The sequence below is a fragment of the Saccoglossus kowalevskii genome, chromosome 14 (assembly GCF_978046115.1).
Source record: "Saccoglossus kowalevskii chromosome 14, keSacKowa6.1, whole genome shotgun sequence".
Taxonomy (NCBI): Eukaryota; Metazoa; Hemichordata; class Enteropneusta; family Harrimaniidae; genus Saccoglossus; species Saccoglossus kowalevskii.
In genome coordinates this window covers 8,880,220-8,904,832 of record NC_140654.1, presented here as the reverse complement: position 1 = coordinate 8,904,832, position 24,613 = coordinate 8,880,220, and the positions used below count along the sequence as shown (strand labels likewise).

The 24,613-nt window shown below is 34.1% G+C and overlaps 2 protein-coding genes across 2 annotated transcripts; one reads left to right on the top strand and one right to left on the bottom strand.

Moving 5' to 3' along the window:
• LOC102803507 (uncharacterized) lies at positions 1–7,639 on the bottom strand. The gene is made up of 3 exons (XM_085507872.1): positions 7,528–7,639; positions 1,790–1,920; positions 1–1,074 (listed from the first exon to the last, which is right to left on the bottom strand). The coding sequence occupies exons 2-3, from the start codon at positions 1,837–1,839 to the stop codon at positions 129–131; spliced, it is 996 nt and encodes a 331-aa protein (XP_085363998.1). The 5' UTR covers positions 1,840–1,920; positions 7,528–7,639; the 3' UTR covers positions 1–128.
• Positions 5,566–23,571, top strand: LOC102805576 (cytochrome P450 4C1-like). The gene is made up of 12 exons (XM_085507876.1): positions 5,566–5,720; positions 6,972–7,051; positions 7,217–7,357; positions 13,130–13,236; positions 14,757–14,884; positions 17,331–17,449; positions 17,590–17,726; positions 18,750–18,868; positions 20,150–20,319; positions 21,404–21,517; positions 22,312–22,430; positions 22,919–23,571. Exons 1-12 carry the CDS (start codon positions 5,568–5,570, stop codon positions 23,074–23,076), a joined length of 1,545 nt encoding a protein of 514 aa, XP_085364002.1. The 5' UTR covers positions 5,566–5,567; the 3' UTR covers positions 23,077–23,571.
• The last annotated feature ends 1,042 nt before the right edge of the window (positions 23,572–24,613 follow it).

Here is a 24,613-nt window from a genome sequence, read left to right as displayed (position 1 = left end):
TTTATTGTAGTTCGTGACAACAAATTTATAAAGTTTAATTGCGTTATATCATTCGTTTTTACAAATACACTTGTAGCTTAAAAAATAGTACCAGCATACATTACCACGTGATCATCACGTCACGTGGATTAGTTCCCAAGCATATACTTATCTAAATAGGTGAATACTGGTTGAAAATTCTTGGTTCCCTTGATATGGTGTTCGTAGTGCGCCGCGGCCCCTCCCATCATTCCATGCGGCATAATTCTGTTATAGGACCAAGGTAAATCGTAACCCATGTGACTTTCTACTAAGAAACTGACATACAGAGGGATGAACAAAGTACGTGTTAACGGATGGCTACCGATCACCTTCAGAGCAAAGTTGGCGATCAGGACAATCGCGACTCGTTCCACTACATTTAGCTTGTTAGTGACACGACTATTTATTCCTCCTGTCGAATGGTTATGATGGCATGAATGGATATTATCATAAAGCCAGCGGTTTTTATGAAGTGCGTAGTGCAGGACGAAAAACATAAAATCGTAGATAATAAACGCTACAATCAAATGAACAACCGACCACATGACATTGGGAGGGTCCACGGGCAATATGCGTTCGGTCTGAATCCAGTGTTTACGTACTTCCACCAAGTCTTCGTCGGTAACACCGGCATACTTTTTGACCATGAACGTATCTAAGGTCGCCAACGGGGCAACATAGACCACGACTTCAAGTATTAATTCTAAAGGACGAGGGATCGGTGTGTGGTCTTTGATATTTAGTTTGTATTTATTAAACAGATTAAAATATTCTATGACGTATGGGTACCCAAGAAATAGCGTATAGTACAATACGACGAAGAATGTCTCAAAATATGCTAATTTGTAGAACCAGTGATAACGTAATATTTCCCATAATGCATTTGTAGACTCCTGGATGACGTCAATATTATACCAAAATGTAAAGCATCCCACGAGGCAGATTACCCGGGCTGTCCACGTCAACGTGTCATTTGCTAGAGACTGCATATTCAACTTCAGTTTTTTCACAATATGTCGTCTGCGCGATAAGAGTCCAGGAGAGCCTTTATATCTAGAAGAGAAGCAGACACAATTGTGAAACAACAATATTCATACGAAAACTCCATTGACCTAACGCGGAATACCCGGATGTGAAGAAGTGTACACCAGGGCCACATCAAGGTCGGTAACAATCCCGTGAAAAGACGGAGAGATCAAATTCCCTCCTCAGCACATATATATTTGTAAAATATCACATAAATAAACTGATCCTCTTTATACTATGATAATAATTAAATGTAATTCATTATAATAAATCACTTCGTGACACTTCTATTTTTGTACTTTAGTACTTTCAATTGTATTTATCGATGACACTCCCATATTCACTCTCTTCTATGCTCTTCTGTGCTGTACTCTTATATCACTTGAGGCGTTACACCATGACCTATCCACGCGTCATCACGCGAGGAAGAGATTTTGTATGTTATAGTCCCTCGGTTTTGGTTTTGTCAAATGTGCACAACATCCGAACACGTAATGATATTGCGATCATACCTGACCTCGATAACGTCCAGAGAGTTCATTCCATGACCCTGTTCAAGTGGAAAGGCAACCACGGAGACAATCCGGGGACAACTGCAGTATTCAAACCAAAATGAATTCATATGATCTGAAGGTGTTAATTAAATTTGGGCAGAGACCCACTAGTTTTATTGTCTCAAGTTTCGATCGCTAGCGTAATAAATGACTGAGAAATGTGTGTAACTATTTCGAGGCGTACTCACGTTTTCGTCTGACCAGGAAAACTGTTGTAAAAAGCTTCAGTCGGTCCCATGTCAGTGTACCAGTGCAAAACTATGCTGAGTCATCCACCCAGTCACATTCTTTTAATAAACTGTGAGTGCAGCGGTCAGACCTGCCAATATATTACATGTACCACATGAATAGAAAGTGTCTTTCGCGGCGGTCGCTATGGGAACAGGGTCACGCGTATTTCTATGGCGCTGTGCTTGTTACATTGTATTTAGCTTTGAGGTATTCACATGGACTATATACTACTAGTATGTCTTTACAAATATGAAGCGAAGCAATGGTACAGGTGCTGAATTTATAATCATTGCTTACCAGCATCATTATACTACCTTGGAAGGAGGTAGGTACCTTGACGTGAAACGTAACATTCGTTTTGAACTACTGTTTTTGTTTTTTTATATATATTATATTTCTCCTTGTACTTTGTGACCATTTTCTTTCCCTCCGGGGATTTTGTAAGAGTCAATAAGTAAATAAATACTAGTAAAATAAATAAATACTCAAACACAGCGAGACGATGTCGAACCCCAGCCTCCCAAAGTATTTGACATTTCGCTCGGGCCCGGGTTTATTTGCCATCTTGTACGTACCATAAACCTGAGATCAACAAAACTGAATTTCAATAATTATTTACAAATTAACACTAATGACACTAGAAATATTTTATTATGAAGTGTCACATAACTTATATTTGACGTGTCTAATCATTTGTCAATTTGATTTGATTTTCCAGGACACATGAACCCATTACTATGATTTTACATACTTTAGACCACAAGCAATTTCACATTTCCCAGGGCCATGTGTGATATGGGAATGATGTTATTGCTGGGAGCTTCCACTCAGTTTGTAGGTAACATGTTGAATACTGGGCACAAACATAATTTGTACGGCTCATGACCATTGTAATATATTGAGGGACTTTCTCATTGGCGCTATCAAATAAACTATTATCTAGAAAACAATTTGCTATATTTTGTGACAATCTCACTTTCCTTGGCGCCACTTAATTTTGGGTTAATTTTTGTTTTGGTACGCAGTATGTTGTACAAAGTAAGTTGTAAATTATCCATACGAATCTACAGTCGTTTCAACTATTTGGGGGAAGTTAATGGAGTTAAACATTGATAAGGACTTTCCCAGGGAAGATACAAGTCACACTACACAACTTGTTTATACTCACTGTAAAATTAATGCGAACTGTGTCAGTAATTTTAATACAGGAAATCTCTTACTCTTATGACCATGTATGACGCCTATGACTATTGTAAAAGCCAAATGTACAGCCGCCTCTAGATGATAAATGTGACATTTTCGAGAAACACTGCATTATTATGACTGTAAAGAAAAATTGTACTCAGACTCAAAGTGATTGTAGACCCTAATGTAGATTAATAACTCCAGCACAGTTAATCCAACTAATGTGTGTTCATCACTATGACAGTATAACGTGTTGAATTTGTAAAAACAAAACCTCTTGTTATAATGATACAAATTTTGTTTCCCTACCTTCTCTGTTTTCGTAGTTTTCGTTATTTCAATTTTTAGTTCCACACACATCAATCATTGAATTTTGCTAAAATGTAATTATTCTGATTATATTCTAACAATAATGCGCAAAAACCAGCTAAGATTTTCTGTTATCTTGCATGTTTTATGAATCTATTCACATCTAAATGCAGCACTTTTTTCTGCAATGAGGCATTTGTTTTTATACTAAAATATCTGAATTACTTTGAATAAAGCTGGAAATTATGTCCCTTTAAATAATTAAACAAATTAGGCACCAATGTTTTTGTAAGATATAAATACATCTATCAAGGACATTCGGTAGACTGATTCCCACTGTTGGTTCAACTCCAAAATTGTTTGTATTCAAAATTAATTATGACAATGCATTTTTATATTGAAACAAACTATGATATTTAAAAGGGAATAATATTATATAACAAAGGGCAAGGTCACTAGAGTTCAACTATGTTTATAGTTTAAAACTAACGTCTTTTTTTTATCTTTTTTTTCGTGAAATTGTAATTATATGACAATAACAAAATATTTTGTCTGGGCCTAGTGCAATTATTTCACATTTGGTTTCATTTTATCCATTTGGTTTCATCCATATGTGTGGCTCACACTTATAAAAACGTATACTGTAGCATATTATACATAAAACAAAAGTAATGAATTTTAGACCGTTGAGAGCGTAACATGTGTGTGTCAAAGGTCATGTTGGATGATCTGGGATTATCGTCGCTGTTTTACAAGGTAGGCAATATGAACTTGAATCTTCATAATAACAAACACATTTCCATTCCCCTTTCGCTATTTCTAAAGAATTCATTTGAAATGAGACAACAATGCCTCCTGAATAATTAAATATTCATTCTTTTTTCTTATCGACAACTGTACAATGTATTAGTACTCATTTCTATGTACTATGTACTTATTTGAGATTTTATTATTACCATTAGTTTTTTTTCTACCTATACTTTTGTGTACTTGCCGTTAATATTTATTGTTTTTTTTTTCTTATCAGTAATTTTAATAAGTGTACATGTATTATATATTTTTTTTCTTTAGTTTTGTAATTTTGTAAGTTTAGTTTTATAATTGTATTTTTTTAGTGACCTTACTGCTGTACTTTCTGTAGTCAGTGTTGTGTCAATGAACGTATTATTACTTGTATATAATATATATTATAATATAGAGATTATTAATCATTAGGATTGCGTACAAAACATTAACTCTGACAGTACTGTGCGTGGTCAACACTGCTAACATTTAGAACGATAGGGATGCCCTATTGATCTGTATAGTTGTGGACTTTGTATTACAGTGTTTATGTATCTATAGCGTTCTGTGAGGTGACTGATACCCACAAAACATCATTCAGTTTCTCTTGTGAGTATATTCATTGATATCTATATATTTTACTAAGTCAGTATTCAGGCTTTATGTTGAATATTCTAAAAATATGTGCTTGAGAGTTTGGGATCTATGACATTTTGTTGACAGTCAAAAGAATTGTCATTTTAAGTGTTCAACTACCACCCATTGTAGTACAAAAATAATAAAAATATCCAACCATTTTCTGTTCACCATAATATGTATACCAGTAGTACATAGGTTATATAGCATCGTAGTGGCATCATGTGAAATTTGACAAGCACAAAACTATTGTTTTGGTATTTCTGCGCTTAATAATGTGCTATACACATTTGATGATGGGCAATTTTGATTAAGTAACGATATTTCCTCTGTGAAAGGTGGGCGTTTTGACAATATTGAACTGTCCAAATTCAAAATCAAATATTACAATTTTTGGAGCAGATGCTCAATCCTAGATCAGTAAATTACAGCTTTTAGCAGGTTGTTGACCACTTCTGATTAACTGCTAAAAAGGTGTTGCCTAGTGGGCAATGTTGATAATGTTGATATCTTTCTCCATTTAGTAATGTGAATATATGTCACATTGCAGTATATGTATTAGTTTTATTAGTTAAAATTAAAAAAACAGGTTGTCTAACATTAAAAGTTTTCCACATGCAGAAAGAGGGAGAATCATTACTTTCCACAGAGACAGGAAGTTTATCACAGTGCATTTTATTGTTCAATTACAGTGTCTTTGTAAAACATGCCAGCGAATTTTTTAATTTTAATTGTGTATGAATCTTGACCTTTTTGAAATGGTATTTACCATTTTGAATCTGTCTATTACAGTAATACTGGTTGGGTATATCTTCCGCTGCAATGGATTATATCTTTTCTATACTACGTGATAACCATCATTATATATCTTGGGATAAAATTATCTATTTTTATCTACCTACATTAGCTACAGCATATATTATATATAAACTATATAAATTATTACTATGGCCTTTGATATCACCACTTTCAAAGGTATGTATTATCTATTATATTATACCAGCATTTTTATTGCCTTAGTATGTTGTTCTGATTATTTTTCCCCCGTTCGTCCCCGCACATGTCCAGACGCCCCCACGGGTGCCTGCACGTTAATTAGTAGGACCGGTTTTTAATTATGCAAGGTATTTTACCAGATACCACAGTTTTCTGTTTAGAAGGAAATCAATTGAATAACACACCGTAGGGTTTAAATTTTTCTGTCATTATTATTTTGCGCTACTGAAGAACGTTGCAACTCTCAGGTAATTTGTATTCAAAAGAGATGCATGGGAAAAATAATGCTTCAAATTTCAACAAACTACACCAGAAAAATTATTGCTGTCTGCATGGGCTTGCTTGTGATCCAGGAAATGTTGTTAATTCTCACAATGCAATCAGATGTACAGTGCTAGTCATAATTTTTTTAAATTACGTTGATTGAGATTATTTTACATATATCAACCACTGCTAACAAGATACCTCACAAATTACAGGTGCAAATTTGTGCCACCACTCTGTGTATCTATATTTGCTGTATGCTGGTTCAAAGGATTGTTTTTATTTACCATGGTTGCAAGTAGAACATTTGCCATTGAATGCAAGCATGATATTGAAAAACACCAGATAATAAATAATTTTAAACATATACATATATGAGTCTATATTTAAATTTAAAAGGAAATGTGTATTAATCTTCAGTTGTACCAGCCCTAAGGATTTAGTATGATTAGTTCAAATCTCTGCAATTGCTTGAAATTTCGTGTTTTCATTAATAGCCAAGAAAATAATTTTTTGCTCTTACTGATTAGAATGATTAGTAAAACACTATATTAGTCTATTCTAATGATCCAACTATTATACATGCATGCCTCCTGACTAATACTATATGGACAAGGTTGTGACCTAACTAGACTTTTTACCATCAGAATCAACAGGTTATAAAAAGAGTTACGAATATGTTAATTATGCTGGTGATTGTTATAAATTATTAATATTCCCACACTGTTGAAATTGTGTGTCTTTCTTGTAGAATACATGATGCTGTATGCCTTCACGAGAACATGATATCCCTAATTAGTCTAAATGTGTGCAAAAATTTGTGTTTAGCGATAAAATAGGCAAATCTGCATTATTCTCTGTTTTCATGAAAATATCTTTTCCCATAGACTCCCTCAAGCCTGTGAAAGTTAATGTAAATAATAATGTATTTATTAGGTATATACTTAGCTTTATGTTCTCCCTTAGATTCCATCTGCTCCATACAATCCGTTGCTAGGCAACACATTAGATTTGATGAAGAGTGAAACCATGGATTTCGCAATAAGGTAAAAATCTTGAAAGTTCTTCATAAAATATGATACTTTTATATTTTGAAATGTATCGGAATATGATACTAACAGTCCTAACTTAACAACGTTTGATCATTTTCAGTTTTCGTTCAGGGAAGGTCAAATGCTATAGAATTAATTATAATATTGTTTCATTTTTAGATTGAGCAAAAAATTGGGTCCTGTGACTCGATATTTCTTTTTCCTTGGAACGGAAGTTGTGTCAATCACTGGTCCAGATGAAATGAAACATGTCTTAATTAACAGTAGTAAATACTATGATAGATCTGCTGACATCAGAAAGTAAGGTTTTTCATCCATGTTTATCCAAAAACTGTCATGAGCTTCTCAAGTAATGATTTTTTAGTAACCTCATTTCACATTTTTAAGGATTTTTTTTTCAATACTAGTTTGTTCTTGTTTTTTGTGTGACATTTTCTGATGAATGTTCTTGTGATATGACATTCACTCACCTGATAGGTAATGGATTGTTGTCATCTGTTCTTCTGATAGGACATTCACTCAACTGATGGGTAATGGAATGTTGTCATCTGTTCTTCTGATAGGACATTGACTCAACTGATGGATAATGGAATGTTGTCATCTGTTCTTCTGATAGGACATTCACTCAACTGATGGGTAATGGGATGTTGTCATCTGTTCTTCTGATAGGACATTGACTCAACTGATGGGTAATGGAATGTTGTCATCTGTTCTTCTGAGAGGATATTCACTCAACTGATAGATAATGGAATGTTGTCATCTGTTCTTCTGATAGGACATTCACTCAACTGATGGGTAATGGAATGTTGTCATCTGTTCTTCTGATAGGACATTCACTCAACTGATGGGTAATGGAATGTTGTCATCTGTTCTTCTGATAGGACATTCACTCAACTGATGGGTAATGGAATGTTGTCATCTGTTCTTCTGATAGGACATTGACTCAACTGATGGGTAATGGAATGTTGTCATCTGTTCTTCAGAGAGGATATTCACTCAACTGATGGGTAATGGAATGTTGTCATCTGTTCTTCTGATAGGACATTCACTCAACTGATGGGTAATGGAATGTTGTCATCTGTTCTTCTGATAGGACATTCACTCAACTGATGGGTAATGGGTTGTTGGCATCTGTTCTTCTGATAGGACATTCACTCAACTGATGGGTAATGGAATGTTGTCATCTGTTCTTCTGATAGTACATTCACTCAACTGATGGGTAATGGAATGTTGTCATCTGTTCTTCTGAGAGGATATTCACTCAACTGATGGGTAATGGAATGTTGTCATCTGTTCTTCTGATAGGACATTCACTCAACTGATGGGTAATGGAATGTTGTCATCTGTTCTTCTGATAGGACATTCACTCAACTGATGGGTAATGGAATGTTGTCATCTGTTCTTCTGATAGGACATTCACTCAACTGATGGGTAATGGAATGTTGTCATCTGTTCTTCTGATAGGACATTCACTCAACTGATGGGTAATGGAATGTTGTCATCTGTTCTTCTGATAGGACATTCACTCAACTGATGGGTAATGGAATGTTGTCATCTGTTCTTCTGATAGGACATTGACTCAACTGATGGGTAATGGGATGTTGTCATCTGTTCTTCTGATAGGACATTCACTCAACTGATGGGTAATGGAATGTTGTCATCTGTTCTTCTGATAGGACATTGACTCAACTGATGGGTAATGGAATGTTGTCATCTGTTCTTCTGATAGGACATTTACTCAACTGATGGGTAATGGAATGTTGTCATCTGTTCTTCTGATAGGACATTCACTCAACTGATGGGTAATGGGTTGTTGTCATCTGTTCTTCTGATAGGACATTCACTCAACTGATGGGTAATGGAATGTTGTCATCTGTTCTTCTGATAGGACATTCACTCAACTGATGGGTAATGGGTTGTTGTCATCTGTTCTTCTGATAGGACATTGACTCAACTGATGGGTAATGGAATGTTGTCATCTGTTCTTCTGATAGGACATTCACTCAACTGATGAGTAATGGAATGTTGTCATCTGTTCTTCTGATAGGATATTCACTCAACTGATGGGTAATGGAATGTTGTCATCTGTTCTTCTGATAGGACATTCACTCAACTGATAGGTAATGGAATGTTGTCATCTGTTCTTCTGATAGGACATTCACTCAACTGATGGTTAATGGAATGTTGTCATCTGTTCTTCTGATAGGATAGTCACTCAACTGATGGGTAATGGAATGTTGTCATCTGTTCTTCTGATAGGACATTGACTCAACTGATGGGTAATGGAATGTTGTCATCTGTTCTTCTGATAGAACATTCACTCAACTGATGGGTAATGGAATGTTGTCATCTGTTCTTCTGATAGGACATTGACTCAACTGATGGGTAATGGAATGTTGTCATCTGTTCTTCTGATAGGACATTCACTCAACTGATGGGTAATGGGTTGTTGTCATCTGTTCTTGTGATAGGACATTCACTCAACTGATGGGTAATGGAATGTTGTCATCTGTTCTTCTGATAGGACATTCACTCAACTGATAGATAATGGAATGTTGTCATCTGTTCTTCTGATAGGACATTCACTCAACTGATGGGTAATGGGATGTTGTCATCTGTTCTTCTGATAGGACATTGACTCAACTGATGGGTAATGGAATGTTGTCATCTGTTTTCTGATAGGACATTCACTCAACTGATGGGTAATGGGATGTTGTCATCTGTTCTTCTGATAGGACATTCACTCAACTGATAGGTAATGGAATGTTGTCATCTGTTCTTCTGATAGGACATTGACTCAACTGATGGGTAATGGAATGTTGTCATCTGTTCTTCTGAGAGGACATTCACTCAACTGATGAGTAATGGAATGTTGTCATCTGTTCTTCTGATAGGATATTCACTCAACTGATGGGTAATGGAATGTTGTCATCTGTTCTTCTGATAGGACATTCACTCAACTGATAGGTAATGGAATGTTGTCATCTGTTCTTCTGATAGGACATTCACTCAACTGATGGTTAATGGAATGTTGTCATCTGTTCTTCTGATAGGATAGTCACTCAACTGATGGGTAATGGAATGTTGTCATCTGTTCTTCTGATAGGACATTGACTCAACTGATGGGTAATGGAATGTTGTCATCTGTTCTTCTGATAGAACATTCACTCAACTGATGGGTAATGGAATGTTGTCATCTGTTCTTCTGATAGGACATTGACTCAACTGATGGGTAATGGAATGTTGTCATCTGTTCTTCTGATAGGACATTCACTCAACTGATGGGTAATGGGTTGTTGTCATCTGTTCTTGTGATAGGACATTCACTCAACTGATGGGTAATGGAATGTTGTCATCTGTTCTTCTGATAGGACATTCACTCAACTGATAGATAATGGAATGTTGTCATCTGTTCTTCTGATAGGACATTCACTCAACTGATGGGTAATGGGATGTTGTCATCTGTTCTTCTGATAGGACATTGACTCAACTGATGGGTAATGGAATGTTGTCATCTGTTTTCTGATAGGACATTCACTCAACTGATGGGTAATGGGATGTTGTCATCTGTTCTTCTGATAGGACATTCACTCAACTGATAGGTAATGGAATGTTGTCATCTGTTCTTCTGATAGGACATTGACTCAACTGATGGGTAATGGGTTGTTGTCATCTGTTCTTCTGATAGGACATTCACTCAACTGATGGGTAATGGAATGTTGTCATCTGTTCTTCTGATAGGACATTGACTCAACTGATGGGTAATGGAATGTTGTCATCTGTTCTTCTGATAGGACATTCACTCAAATGATAGGTAATGGAATGTTGTCATCTGTTCTTCTGATAGGACATTCACTCAACTGATGAGTAATGGAATGTTGTCATCTGTTCTTCTGATAGGATATTCACTCAACTGATGGGTAATGGAATGTTGTCATCTGTTCTTCTGATAGGACATTCACTCAACTGATAGGTAATGGAATGTTGTCATCTGTTCTTCTGATAGGACATTCACTCAACTGATGGTTAATGGAATGTTGTCATCTGTTCTTCTGATAGGACATTGACTCAACTGATGGGTAATGGAATGTTGTCATCTGTTCTTCTGATAGAACATTCACTCAACTGATGGGTAATGAAATGTTGTCATCTGTTCTTCTGATAGGACATTGACTCAACTGATGGGTAATGGAATGTTGTCATCTGTTCTTCTGATAGGACATTCACTCAACTGATGGGTAATGGGTTGTTGTCATCTGTTCTTGTGATAGGACATTCACTCAACTGATGGGTAATGGAATGTTGTCATCTGTTCTTCTGATAGGACATTCACTCAACTGATAGATAATGGAATGTTGTCATCTGTTCTTCTGATAGGACATTCACTCAACTGATGGGTAATGGGATGTTGTCATCTGTTCTTCTGATAGGACATTGACTCAACTGATGGGTAATGGAATGTTGTCATATGTTTTCTGATAGGACATTCACTCAACTGATGGGTAATGGGATGTTGTCATCTGTTCTTCTGATTGGACATTCACTCAACTGATAGGTTAGGGGTTGTTGTCATCTGTTCTTCTGATTGGACATTCACTCAATTGATGGGTAATGGAATGTTGTCATCTGTTCTTCTGATAGGACATTCACTCAACTGATGGGTAATGGAATGTTGTCATCTGTTCTTCTGATAGGACATTTACTCAACTGATGGGTAATGGAATGTTGTCATCTGTTCTTCTGATAGGACATTCACTCAACTGATGGGTAATGGAATATTGTCATCTGTTCTTCTGATAGGATATTCACTCAACTGATAGGTAATGGAATGTTGTCATCTGTTCTTCTGATAGGACATTCACTCAACTGATGGGTAATGGAATGTTGTCATCTGTTCTTCTGATAGGACATTCACTCAACTGATGGGTAATGGAATGTTGTCATCTGTTCTTCTGATAGGATATTCACTCAACTGATGGGTAATGGAATGTTGTCATCTGTTCTTCTGATAGGACATTCACTCAACTGATGGGTAATGGAATGTTGTCATCTGTTCTTCTGATAGGACATTCACTCAACTGATGGGTAATGGAATGTTGTCATCTGTTCTTCTGATAGGACATTGACTCAACTGATGGGTAATGGAATGTTGTCATCTGTTCTTCTGATAGGACATTCACTCAACTGATAGGTAATGGAATGTTGTCATCTGTTCTTCTGATAGGACATTTACTCAACTGATGGGTAATGGAATGTTGTCATCTGTTCTTCTGATAGGACATTCACTCAACTGATAGGTAATGGAATGTTGTCATCTGTTCTTCTGATAGGACATTGACTCAACTGATGGGTAATGGAATGTTGTCATCTGTTCTTCTGATAGGACATTCACTCTACTGATAGGTAATGGAATGTTGTCATCTGTTCTTCTGATAGGACATTTACTCAACTGATAGGTAATGGAATGTTGTCATCTGTTCTTCTGATAGGACATTCACTCAACTGATAGGTAATGGAATGTTGTCATCTGTTCTTCTGATAGGACATTTACTCAACTGATGGGTAATGGAATGTTGTCATCTGTTCTTCTGATAGGACATTCACTCACCTGATGGGTAATGGGTTGTTGTCATCTGTTCTTCTGATAGGACATTCACTCAACTGATGGGTAATGGGTTGTTGTCATCTGTTCTTCTGATAGGACATTCACTCAACTGATGGGTAATGGAATGTTGTCATCTGTTCTTCTGATAGAACATTGACTCAACTGATGGGTAATGGAATGTTGTCATCTGTTCTTCTGATAGAACATTGACTCAACTGATGGGTAATGGGATGTTGTCATCTGTTCTTCTGATAGGACATTGACTCAACTGATGGGTAATGGGTTGTTGTCATCTGTTCGTCTGATAGGACATTCACTCAACTGATGGGTAATGGGTTGTTGTCATCTGTTCTTCTGATTGGACATTGACTAAACTGATGGGTAATGGGTTGTTGTCATCTGTTCTTCTGATAGGACATTCACTCACCTGATAGGTAATGGAATGTTGTCATCTGTTCTTCTGATAGGACATTCACTCAACTGATGGGTAATGGGTTGTTGTCATCTTCTGGCAATGAACATACATCTCAGAGAAAACTGATCAATCCAGCTTTCAATCATACAAGCATTAAAGGTATTTATATATAAATATTCTTACAGTACTTTTAAGGTAGTTAGTTTACTATATCACATGTTTTTATACCTGCTATAATTTATACGAGTCGTAAATGCTTTCTATACTTTCACCCTCTTCTGTAGTTTCTATTGATAACTACCCAACATGATTCCCAAGACTTCAATTAATTTCTAATCTTCTTCTCTAGACTTACATAATTTGGTTGTTCTCATATTTCATATTATATTCTTGACTTTCGAGCCTGCTTCCCTCGACTCTTATCCTTCATTCCACTACTCATATTGAAAGCTCTCTCTTATCTTTATGTCAATGTTGCTAACCTGCTTCTTTGATTGAAAATACTCTCAACATCTTCCTTGGGCATTTATTGATTTAACCTGGTTTCCTTGGTAACTATTGATATACCTTTTGAAAACCCTTAATCAAACACTTTTTAAAATATCCAGAATTTAGTCATTTTGCAATAAATTGTACTCCTGGACAATATTAGGATACCGATATTGACTTAAAAAAAGTTGGGGGTCACAAAACTATTTTTTGAAAAAATTATGGCTGTACGTCAGTGGATAATGGTCATTTTGTCTGTATTGGTAACTTTCTAACCCCTTTATTTATACTCGTATTTAAACTATCTAACCACTCCTGGTCTCACATTTCCAACCTATTTTACTATATACCGGATAAATACTGTCTTCTTATGATAATGTAAATAATACTCGCAAGTTTGTCCCTTACTAATCCTCGAGTAGGACATCCGGGCATTTTCAGTGCCTGGCAGCCATCATGGTGAAAACATTGGCTGAAAACTCTCAGAAAACAGTACTTATGGATAGTTGATGAGACTCTACTGAATAATGTAATAATATTACCCATATCCTGCATGTGCATTATATATACATTTGGTTGCGCAGGATTACTTAGAAGTTAAGTTTGTGCTGTTTTCTCGACTTTAGCTATTTTCACCAGCTCTTCAACCAGTGTTCCACAGCAGCTCATGCAGAGCTCATAGAAATACATGTTACAGTGGTGTGCTCCTTAGCAACGTAGAACGTCTTGTGACATAGCTCCGCCCTAAGAATAATTGACAACAAAGTTAAGCAAAGCTTATCATATTCCTGATTGTTCATTGGAACCCGTTGTCAGTGTCAACTTTATATTTTGGACTTCTTTTTGAAAATTAAGCTGTATTGGTTTCATGATCACTACACCTATCTATGGTGGTTCTTTCTCAGATTTGTTTAATATTTTTGACTTCTTCTTGAAACCCACAAGCCTGAGTGCTTTGTTATTTAGTATATAGGTGCCTCAGGTGATATCTTCAGTCTTTAATTTTTATGAATATTTTTGTCCAAACGTGATATTTCCAACTTGGAAAAAATTCTTTTGAACTGTCTGCCATTATAATTTGCTAGATTATTACGTTCCCACCTAAGCTACTGCCAAATCCACCCTGACTCCCTAGGCTACTACTAATAACTCAAACATGCTGACAATGTATGTATCTGTTTACTATCCAGGAATGCTGGGGTATTTTCAGAAATATAGTAAAGAATTACGACACTATTGGCAAGATTACATTAACAAGAATCGTACTGAAGATGTTGGTGAAGTGGTGTGTGGTGTTCAAGTAGACCTTGGAAGAGCTGTGAGCATACATATTGCTTTTATTTTCAAGCAGAGTGAATTTGGTTAATGATAAAATGATTTTCTATATTTTACATGTAGCAGCATCATAGATATATCGCCCCCCCCCCCCAACACACACACTTTCAAATTCTTCTTGGATTATAAATTTAATTTAGGTTTTAATTAATGTTAGGAACACTGGTTTTTAGGTACTAGTAATCACTGACAATACAAGATTTCCGTGACGATGTATTTTTGTATTCTAAAAACTCATTCGTTTAAGTCCTTCATGAAAAGACATGAGATAAGAACCATTCAAGCAACATTCATTAGACTTTGAAATTTTAACTATGTCTATGATTTTTGGTTTCAATAAATATTTTCTCATGGTTGGTCAAAAAATGGGCAATTCCATGGTGGCAAACATTTTATTCGGAAGGGTTGGAAGTTATTTCAGTTGCCCCTATTACTTGTATTGCTCGTGGAATTGACACAGGCATTCTCATGTCAAGTGGAAATATTCTGAGCTTGACATACAGCTTGTGGTTAATCAGAAATATATGTGTAATGGACATTACATCAAAAGGACATAGCACTTAGTTTTTTACCTATGTACTTACCTCAAGCTGTATACCAAGCTAAGAATATTACTTTTCTGCATGAGAATGCCCGTGGCATAAGCAAGTCTATAACACAGTATCAAATTTCACGAGACAATACTCTAGTAATAATGACAACTGAAATAATTTCCAACCTCTCAGAATGCAACGTCCGTGACAGTGGAATTGCCCTAATTGCCCTAATGATGTAAATTCCACATGGAATGTTTTATCTAATTATTTTGTTAGTATTCTAAATAGTGGATAAGAATGCTTTGTATTTCATAGTATGAATTATCTCGAACAGTTGGGCTATATCATCTAATAGGATTCTTGTATTAGATTCATAAGTGGCAAAACATACACAATGTTCCGAGGTCCACGTGCTTTTGTGCTCGTACTAGTGTCAACTACTACTAAAATAATATGCCACTATGCCTAGGGTAGCCAATTTATTCAAGATAGCGATGAAAACTATAACATAATATATAAATTACATGTCAAATGACATCACTGACGACTAAACAAACTAGCGTGATTGGTCCACGGGGAATGTATGAAAATTGTATGAACTATACCTAACAAAATTACAACACCTGATACTGAGATTGCCTGAATAAATTATGAGTCGGTAAATGTTGTTAAAACTTACTTCGCTTAGACCAGAGTCCTTTAGAAGAACGTTGGATCGCTATATTCAGTCATGTGAAATGCGCTTAGCATACGCATATATGATGCTATCCCATAATAACACCAATAACCTCCAACCTGCATCGCTGAACATAACACAGCATTATGTGCTGATAGAGGGCGATATATAGTAAAATTGAAAAGATGTTCAGCACACTCAACACTGTTCCCTTTAATTTTTTTGAATCTTTAAAATACTGAGACAATTTGCCTATTTTCCCCTTGAAATGTTTTTAGCTCCGCTGTCGACTTTGTCGAGCGGAGCTTATCATATGAGTGATTGTCCGTCGTCTGTGTCAATGTTTTACTTTTTCGACTTCTTCTTGAAAACTACAAGCCTGAATGCTTTGATACTTGGTGTATATGTACCTTGGGTAGACCTCTCTCAGATTTGTTCATTTTGTAATGATATCTTTAATTCTCTAATTTTGGTGAATATTTTTGTCATTTTTGGTAAAAAGTGATATTTTCGACTTCTTGTTGAAAACCGCAAGTCCAATTGCTTTGATATTACATATATAGGTACTACATGTGGACCTCTCTCAGATTTGTTCATTTTGTAATGATATCTTTAATTCTCTAATTTTGGTGAATATTTTTGTAATTTTTGGTAAAAAGTGATATTTTCGACTTCTTGTTGAAAACCGCAAGTCCAATAGTTTTGATATATTATACATATAGGTACTACATGTGGACCTCTCTCAGATTTGTTCATTTTGTAATGATATCTGCTGTTCTTTAATTGCCATGTGCATTGCTAACAGCGGAGCTATCTCAGCCGACAGGTTGCTTGTTTTTTTTTAGCATACAAAATGCATGGAAAGTTTCTCAAAAGACAAAATTTCACTGAGAAACTACAATTGAATCTGAGAAAATTGAGCGAAAATAAGGCTTAGAGGGAACACTGACACTCAACTTGGTTTTAATGTACTAGTAAATTAATCTTTTCAATATTAACTTAACTAGTGACATTGTACATTATTTTGGCAAAGCATGTTCTTTTTTTATATTTGTCAAATGTGACAGAGACAAATTACTGTTCTTGGATGGAAACGTATTACATTTTGGTACTTTATATGTTTTAAAACATATATGTACCTTTTTTTTCAGAAACTAGTAAAAAGTGAAGACCTAGTTATTTATAAATAGTAAGGATTCATGTCAATTTCCTTCCAGACCCTGGATGTTATCGGAGAAACTGCATTTGGATATAAATTTAATGCAATATTGGAACCTAATAAGGAAATCACCAAGACATTTAGTGCTATACTCCAAGGGGCATTAACAGGATCAAGGTAAAATGTGAAAGAAAAATAATCAATATCATCACAAGCTGTTCCATCACATGCTGTTCCATTATATGTGTAGTTACCCCTGGGAAGCAACAATTTATGAATGATTCACAGTTGTCCCAATTGTTGTTGTTTTTTTGCAGCTGGAAACGGTTAATTCCATTTTATCAACATTTGCCAACTAAAGAGAACCAGGCTATAAAAAAAGCAATTGGTTTAGTCAAGAAGACAGTATTAGAAGTGATAGAACATAGAAGAAATGAAATCAAAGATGGCAAAAGTAAGTTTTCAAGGTCAGACTGGAAAAAGAAAATGTGTATGCATGTTCGAGGTCAAATTTACATGCACGACACAAATATACAAGATCATAACAAAAATATTCATGTTTATTTTTAGAATAAAGAAAATGGACGCCTTTATAATATCATGAATTTGATTATTGACCTATTTTCAGCTTGTGCATGTTATGAACTATCCTGTAATATTTCAATCCCATGAAAATTGTCATGAGAAATCTTTTAATAGTGGCAGTGTACTTGCTAACCTGACATGTAGGTGTGAGTGGCGCCCTCACCGACCGTACGGCATCAGAACAACTGACAGAATAGTGCATGTCTTGTCGGGAAAAATCCTGCGAATTTGCAAAGTTCACACCTTCTTGCGAGGAGTTTTAATGAATATTAATTGTACTGTTCATAATAACACAGTCAATCAAAGCCAGCAAAAATAACACTGTTTTCAACAAGATGGTAAACACTGGGCGGAAATAAACTCTGACCTGAATGGTTACTCTTTGATGGCTGTCACTATCTGACGTTCCTGCAATTTGATTATACTGACAAAAAATATCGGGGTGAAGTGAAAAACTACATCATGCTGTCAGACGCGTGTTGAGTTTGGAGCACCTCGGTGGGCGCAACTCACGTGAAGTTGTCAGGCTATTTACTTGCATATAAAAAAAATTTTCTAGTGTTTCAATCACAATAGTTAATATTGCACCAAGGGTTTATAAATACATGCATGTTTTGTCTCATAAGTAATTAAGATCCCTTGACTGATCACAAGACAATCATGCATTTACGGCATAAATGTGAGCGATTAGGATTGTTATACGATGTATACTCTTTGCATAGAAGTCTTAAATAGAATCTTATGTCTTATAAGCTAAACTCTATCCATTTATTCATTTCCACAATTGTGTGGTTGCACCAAGAGTCTTCTATGGTGTTCTGTAAAACTATTGGTCAAAACTAGTTCAACTGACATTGATATAAGTTTTCCTGATCACAATGTTATTTTTCAGAGCAACCTAAAGACCTATTGTATCTACTAATGATGGCAAAGGATGAGGAAACTGGTCAAGGTTTGTCTGATCAAGAACTACAAGATCATGTCATAACATTCATGTTTGCTGGACAAGAGGTAAACCATTTCAATCGTATTATTCATTTTTTTGTTGTTTTTTTCTTGAAACAACAAAATTTATATTTTGGTGAAGCGATACTGTGATATCAAAAGAAAATAGTTTGGTCTGCCTTTTTGTGTAGTCCATTATTAAGAAACAGCAGAGCTGTTCATATTATTGATTGTCCGTGGTCGTCATCCGTCATCGTCGTCGGCGTCAACTTTACAATTTCAACTTCTTCTTCAAAACCGCAAGTCAGAATGTTTTAAAATTTGATATGCAAGTACCTTGAATGGTTCTTTCTCAGATTTGTTCATTTCATGTCAAAATCTCATATTTTCCATCGAATTATTGTTTTTTTGTGTTTTTTTTCTTGAAACATCAAAATTTATATTGCGATGCAGCAATACTGTGATATAGTTTGGTGTGAGCAAAGTCATTGAAATAGACATATCTGCCTTTTTGTGTAGTCCATTATTAAGAAAATAGCAAATCCCTGAAAAACACTTTTTTTTTTAATGGACACCCACTGATCAACACCTATGTATGTAGACTGGCAAAGTCGAGACTTTTTTTACAAAAAAATATAATTAATTGTCAATTTATCCCTTTTAACGTGATCGTGCGTTGGAGTGAAAATCGGAGCGGAATCACTTTGATGATTATGCTAATTAAAAGTTGTTCACAAGCATTGACAATGAATCAGAGTGCAGCTGTATACATCATATCTTATCTATGTTAATGTACGTGACCTTTCACTTCTGAGGTCCCAGCGATTTTGAAAGATTAGTTATATACATTGGACATTTAAATCGACTTGTTTTCTGTAAACATAGATGAAAGTATCGCCTTTGCACTTAGAAAGTTAAAGTATCCATCTCTGTTATCGAATCGAATCAACTTTTAAAAGGTCATGTTTACTTTCACACACCCACTCACGAAAAATCAATGACATCATGAATAATTAATAGCAGTCAGATGCGTCCAGTCGGGATTTCTTTAGCGGTCAGGTTAGTTTTCGCGATCACGCTAAAAGGACTAAAAGAACAATTAATTATTTCTTTTTGTAAAACAAAAAAGAAGTCCCAATTTTGCCAGTCTACTATGTATGTTGTTAGAGGACACTAGAAAATATTTCCATTCGCAAGTCACAGGATAAAAGTATTGGTCCATTTATTTTTTAATTTACTGTTAGTTCTGTATTGAATACAGTATATAAAATATAGGTTTTAATAGCTATATTATATAATATTATGTTTTGAATTATGTTTTGAAATATGCTGATATGTATCACCTAGACAACCAGTACTGGAATATCATGGACGTTGTATTGTTTAGCCAGTCATCCCAAAATACAAGATAAAGTCCGAGAAGAGATAAGAGATGTTCTTCCGGATGATGAACTGATCACATGGGAACATTTAGAGAGACTACAATATTTGAAAGCTGTCATCAATGAATCAGTCAGGTTTGTTTGTCTTTATTCAGTGTCAGTTTTGAAAAAATGTTATAAAAAATGTTGATAAAAATAAATCTATTTCAAGCTGGATATTTTGATGCATGGTATTGATGGTTATTGCATATAGACTCACAAGAATCTTATCAGTCCATGTGACTTCTTATTGGCTAATGGATATGAAATAATTCATGAATATTCATCATTCCATGTGACTTCTTATTGGCTAATGGATATGAAATAATTCATGAATATTCATCATTCCATGTGACTTCTTATTGGCTAATGGATATGAAATAATTCATGAATATTCATCATTCCATGTAACTTTATATTGGCTAACGGATATGAAATAATTCATGAATATTCATCATTCTATGTGACTTCTTATTGGCTAATGGATATGAAATAATTCATGAATATTCATCATTCCATGTGACTTCTTATTGGCTAATGGATATGAAATAATTCATGAATATTCATCATTCCATGTAACTTTATATTGGCTAACGGATATGAAATAATTCATGAATATTCATCATTCTATGTAACTTTGTATTGGCTAATGGATATGAAATAATTAATGAATATTCATCATTCTATGTAACTTTGTATTGGCTAATGGATATGAAATAATTCATGAATATTCATCATTCAATGTAACTTTATATTGGCCAATGGATATGACATAATTCATAAATATTCATCATTCTATGTAACTTTATATTGGCTAATGAATATGAAATAATTCATGAATATTCATCATTCTATGTAACTTTGTATTGGCTAACGGATATGAAATAATTCATGAATATTCATCATTCTATGTAACTTTGTATTGGCTAATGGATGTGAAATAATTCATGAATATTCATCATTCCATGTAACTTTATATTGGCTAATGGAATTCATGAATATTGATTACTCTATATTCCTTATTATTCACTAATGGTTATGATATGATTCATGAATATTCATTACTCCATGTAACATTTTATTGGCTAATGGATATGATATACCGGTAATATTCATGAATATTCCCAAAGAACATTTATATAATTCCTGGTGGTCAAATTGGTGAGATTTCTTATTATAGGTTGTTTCCACCTGTTCCCATGATACCCAAAGTAGCTCTGCAAGATGATAGGATTGGTCAGTATTACATCCCTGCTGGCACATTTTTATTATTACATATTGGAGCTATGCAAAGGTAATCATATATTTGGTTAATTCTTAATTTAGCAATTGTATCAAGAGTTTGATTTTAGTCGTATCCTTACATTCAAATATTGATTGAAAGTATAGTTGTGATAAAAAACAAAAATATAAAAGATAATTTAAAGAAGATGGAAATGTACCTATTATAAGTCCAGTTTATGAAAGAACTATCTCTAATTGAAATTTGAATCTGGTGCAGTAACTGTATTTGCTCAATCAAACATTACATTGCTTGTATATTGAAACTTAGTACATACTAGTAGATGCTTTGAAACAATGTGCAGAGCTGATTAGTTTTGAGTAAAAATCCCATGCATATTAATTAACTAATTTGTATATTAATTTTTCGATGTTCGACTTTTCCACTGATATATCCTGTACTAATTATCACATTACAATGAAACTATAGATTTATAGGTCCATAGAATGCATAGGATGATGCACAGATCTAATTAGTTTTGGGTTAGTTTATATTAATGATCTAATTTGCATAATTAGTCACTTTCCACTGATATTTATCCACTGATAAGTACTAACCATTACATTTCAATGAAACTTGTACATGGATGTCATAGGACATTGCACAGACCTGTTTAGTTGTGGTTTAAATTTGTGCATATTAAATATATAATTTGCATAATATTTGATAATATTATACTTTCCCAACATTATCTCAAGTTTTAATCACATTTTAATGAAACTCAGAATTACATAATACTGCTTATTTAAAAAAAGTTTTGTTTAATGATGAATTTTGATTTTATTTATTACCATCATATTTTTTAGGAATCCTGATATATGGCCTGATCCAGAATCATTCAATCCTGAGAGGTTTACTGATCCTGATAATCTTCCTAAGCCATACACATTTCTACCATTCAGCTTAGGTAGAAGAAATTGTATTGGTGAGTTTTCATATTTGAATGTCCATGAACTCACCTGTCTGTATGTCTACAGTTTTTCTCTATTGCACACTATATCAATGAAATAGTATTGAATCTGCCCTGTTGTATTGAATTCAACTGAGTCGTTATATGCAGCCAATATAATCCCAGGGTTTTTTCTAGAAAAGCAAGAAGGAGCACTGCAATTTAGTGGTGCCACCAAGTTAAGTGGGAGAGATAGGGTTCTGCCTACCAGGGTGTAGAGTTTTGGATAATTCTATGTTAAAATGGAGCATTCTATGGCTTCCTTGGGGCCAAAATTACTATCAGACAGGTCACAATTGAAGACTGTGGCCACATGTGATTCCTGGTCAATCAGAATTTTATGGTTGCCAGAAGATCGTCTCCCCAGGGTAAGGGGCGCATGGCCATGGCATGAGGGCGCTGCGCCCCTGTTCCCTTGTTTAAAAAAATACCTGTAATTCTTTATTTTTCTGTTTTATTTGTAGGTAACAAGTTTGCACAAATTGCGATGAGAGTAATCCTTGCTGGTTTGTTGAGAGATCTTAAATTTTCTCCTGTAGAGAACTATGAGTTTAGAAGGACTCTAAGAATAACAATGAGGCCCAAACCACCTATGCTGTTGAAAATTAGCAAAGTGGGCTAGGACCAATTCAAAGTCTCACATAACCAAGTATGATTTAGTGTGAAATGCAAATAAAAATGTTTTTTTTTTAATTTTTTCCATGCAACATATAATTCTGATATAACTGTATAACAGATAAATCAATGAACAATGTTTGTCTGTAGTTATTAGCTAATTTGCATGCTAATTACATGCAGTTGTTATCAGTTTTCTCATTATCATACTGATACAAGGAAAATGTTATTAATAATTTTAATAAATATCCTTGGACTGTATATTCTATTTTGAATTCTTCTGCTCAATTAGTTTGTATAGTTATCCATTTATTAAACCACAGGTGCACTTTCAGTTTATGTCTGACAGTACACTAGTACTAAATTCAGAAGCATTTTGTATGGACTATTGTTGGAAATTTGTTTTTCAAAATTATTATTACTATATCAAAGGTTACTTAATGCTAGATAATATCTATTTTTGGCAGTTTAATAACCTAATAAATACAAGGAATTCAATTGACGAAGTGTTGCTTCCATTGTAGGCATTGTTCCTGTGCAATAGCTTATGAGAAGACCTTCTACAAGTGTGACTCTTTGTCAAGTATGCTGAATAATATGTTAATATTTCAAATCAATATATAGAGTTGATATGTGCAAAAAATTAGTCATGTACAATAAGTTTATTTCAAATCTATATAACACATAATATATATGTGCAAAAATAAGTCATGTACAATAAGTTTATTTCAAATCTATATAACACATAATATATATGAGCAAAAATAAGTCTTGTACAATAAGTTTATTTCAGATCTATATAACACATAATATATATGAGCAAAAATAAGTCATGTACAATAACTTTATTTCAAATCTATATAACACATAATATATATGTGCAAAAATAAGTCATGTACAATAAGTTTATTTCAAATCTATATAACACATAATATATATGTGCAAAAATAAGTCTTGTACAATAAGTTTATTTCAAATCTATATAACACATATATATGAGCAAAAATAAGTCATGTACAATAAGTTTATTTCAAATCTATATAACACATAATGTATATGAGCAAAAATAAGTCATGTACAATAAGTTTATTTCAAATCTATATAACACATAATATATGAGCAAAAATAAGTCTTGTACAATAAGTTTATTTCAAATCTATATAACACATAATGTATATGAGCAAAAATAAGTCATGTACAATAAGTTTATTTCAAATCTATATAACACATAATATATATGAGCAAAAATAAGTCTTGTACAATAAGTTTATTTCAAATCTATATAACACATAATGTATATGAGCAAAAATAAGTCATGTACAATAAGTTTATTTCAAATCTATATAACACATAATATATATGAGCAAAAATAAGTCATGTACAATAAGTTTATTTCAAATCTATATACATGTAACACATATATATATGAGCAAAAATTAGTCATGTACAATAAGTTTATTTCAAATCTATATAACACATAATATATATGTGCAAAAATAAGTCATGTACAATAAGTTTATTTCAAATCTATATAACACATATAT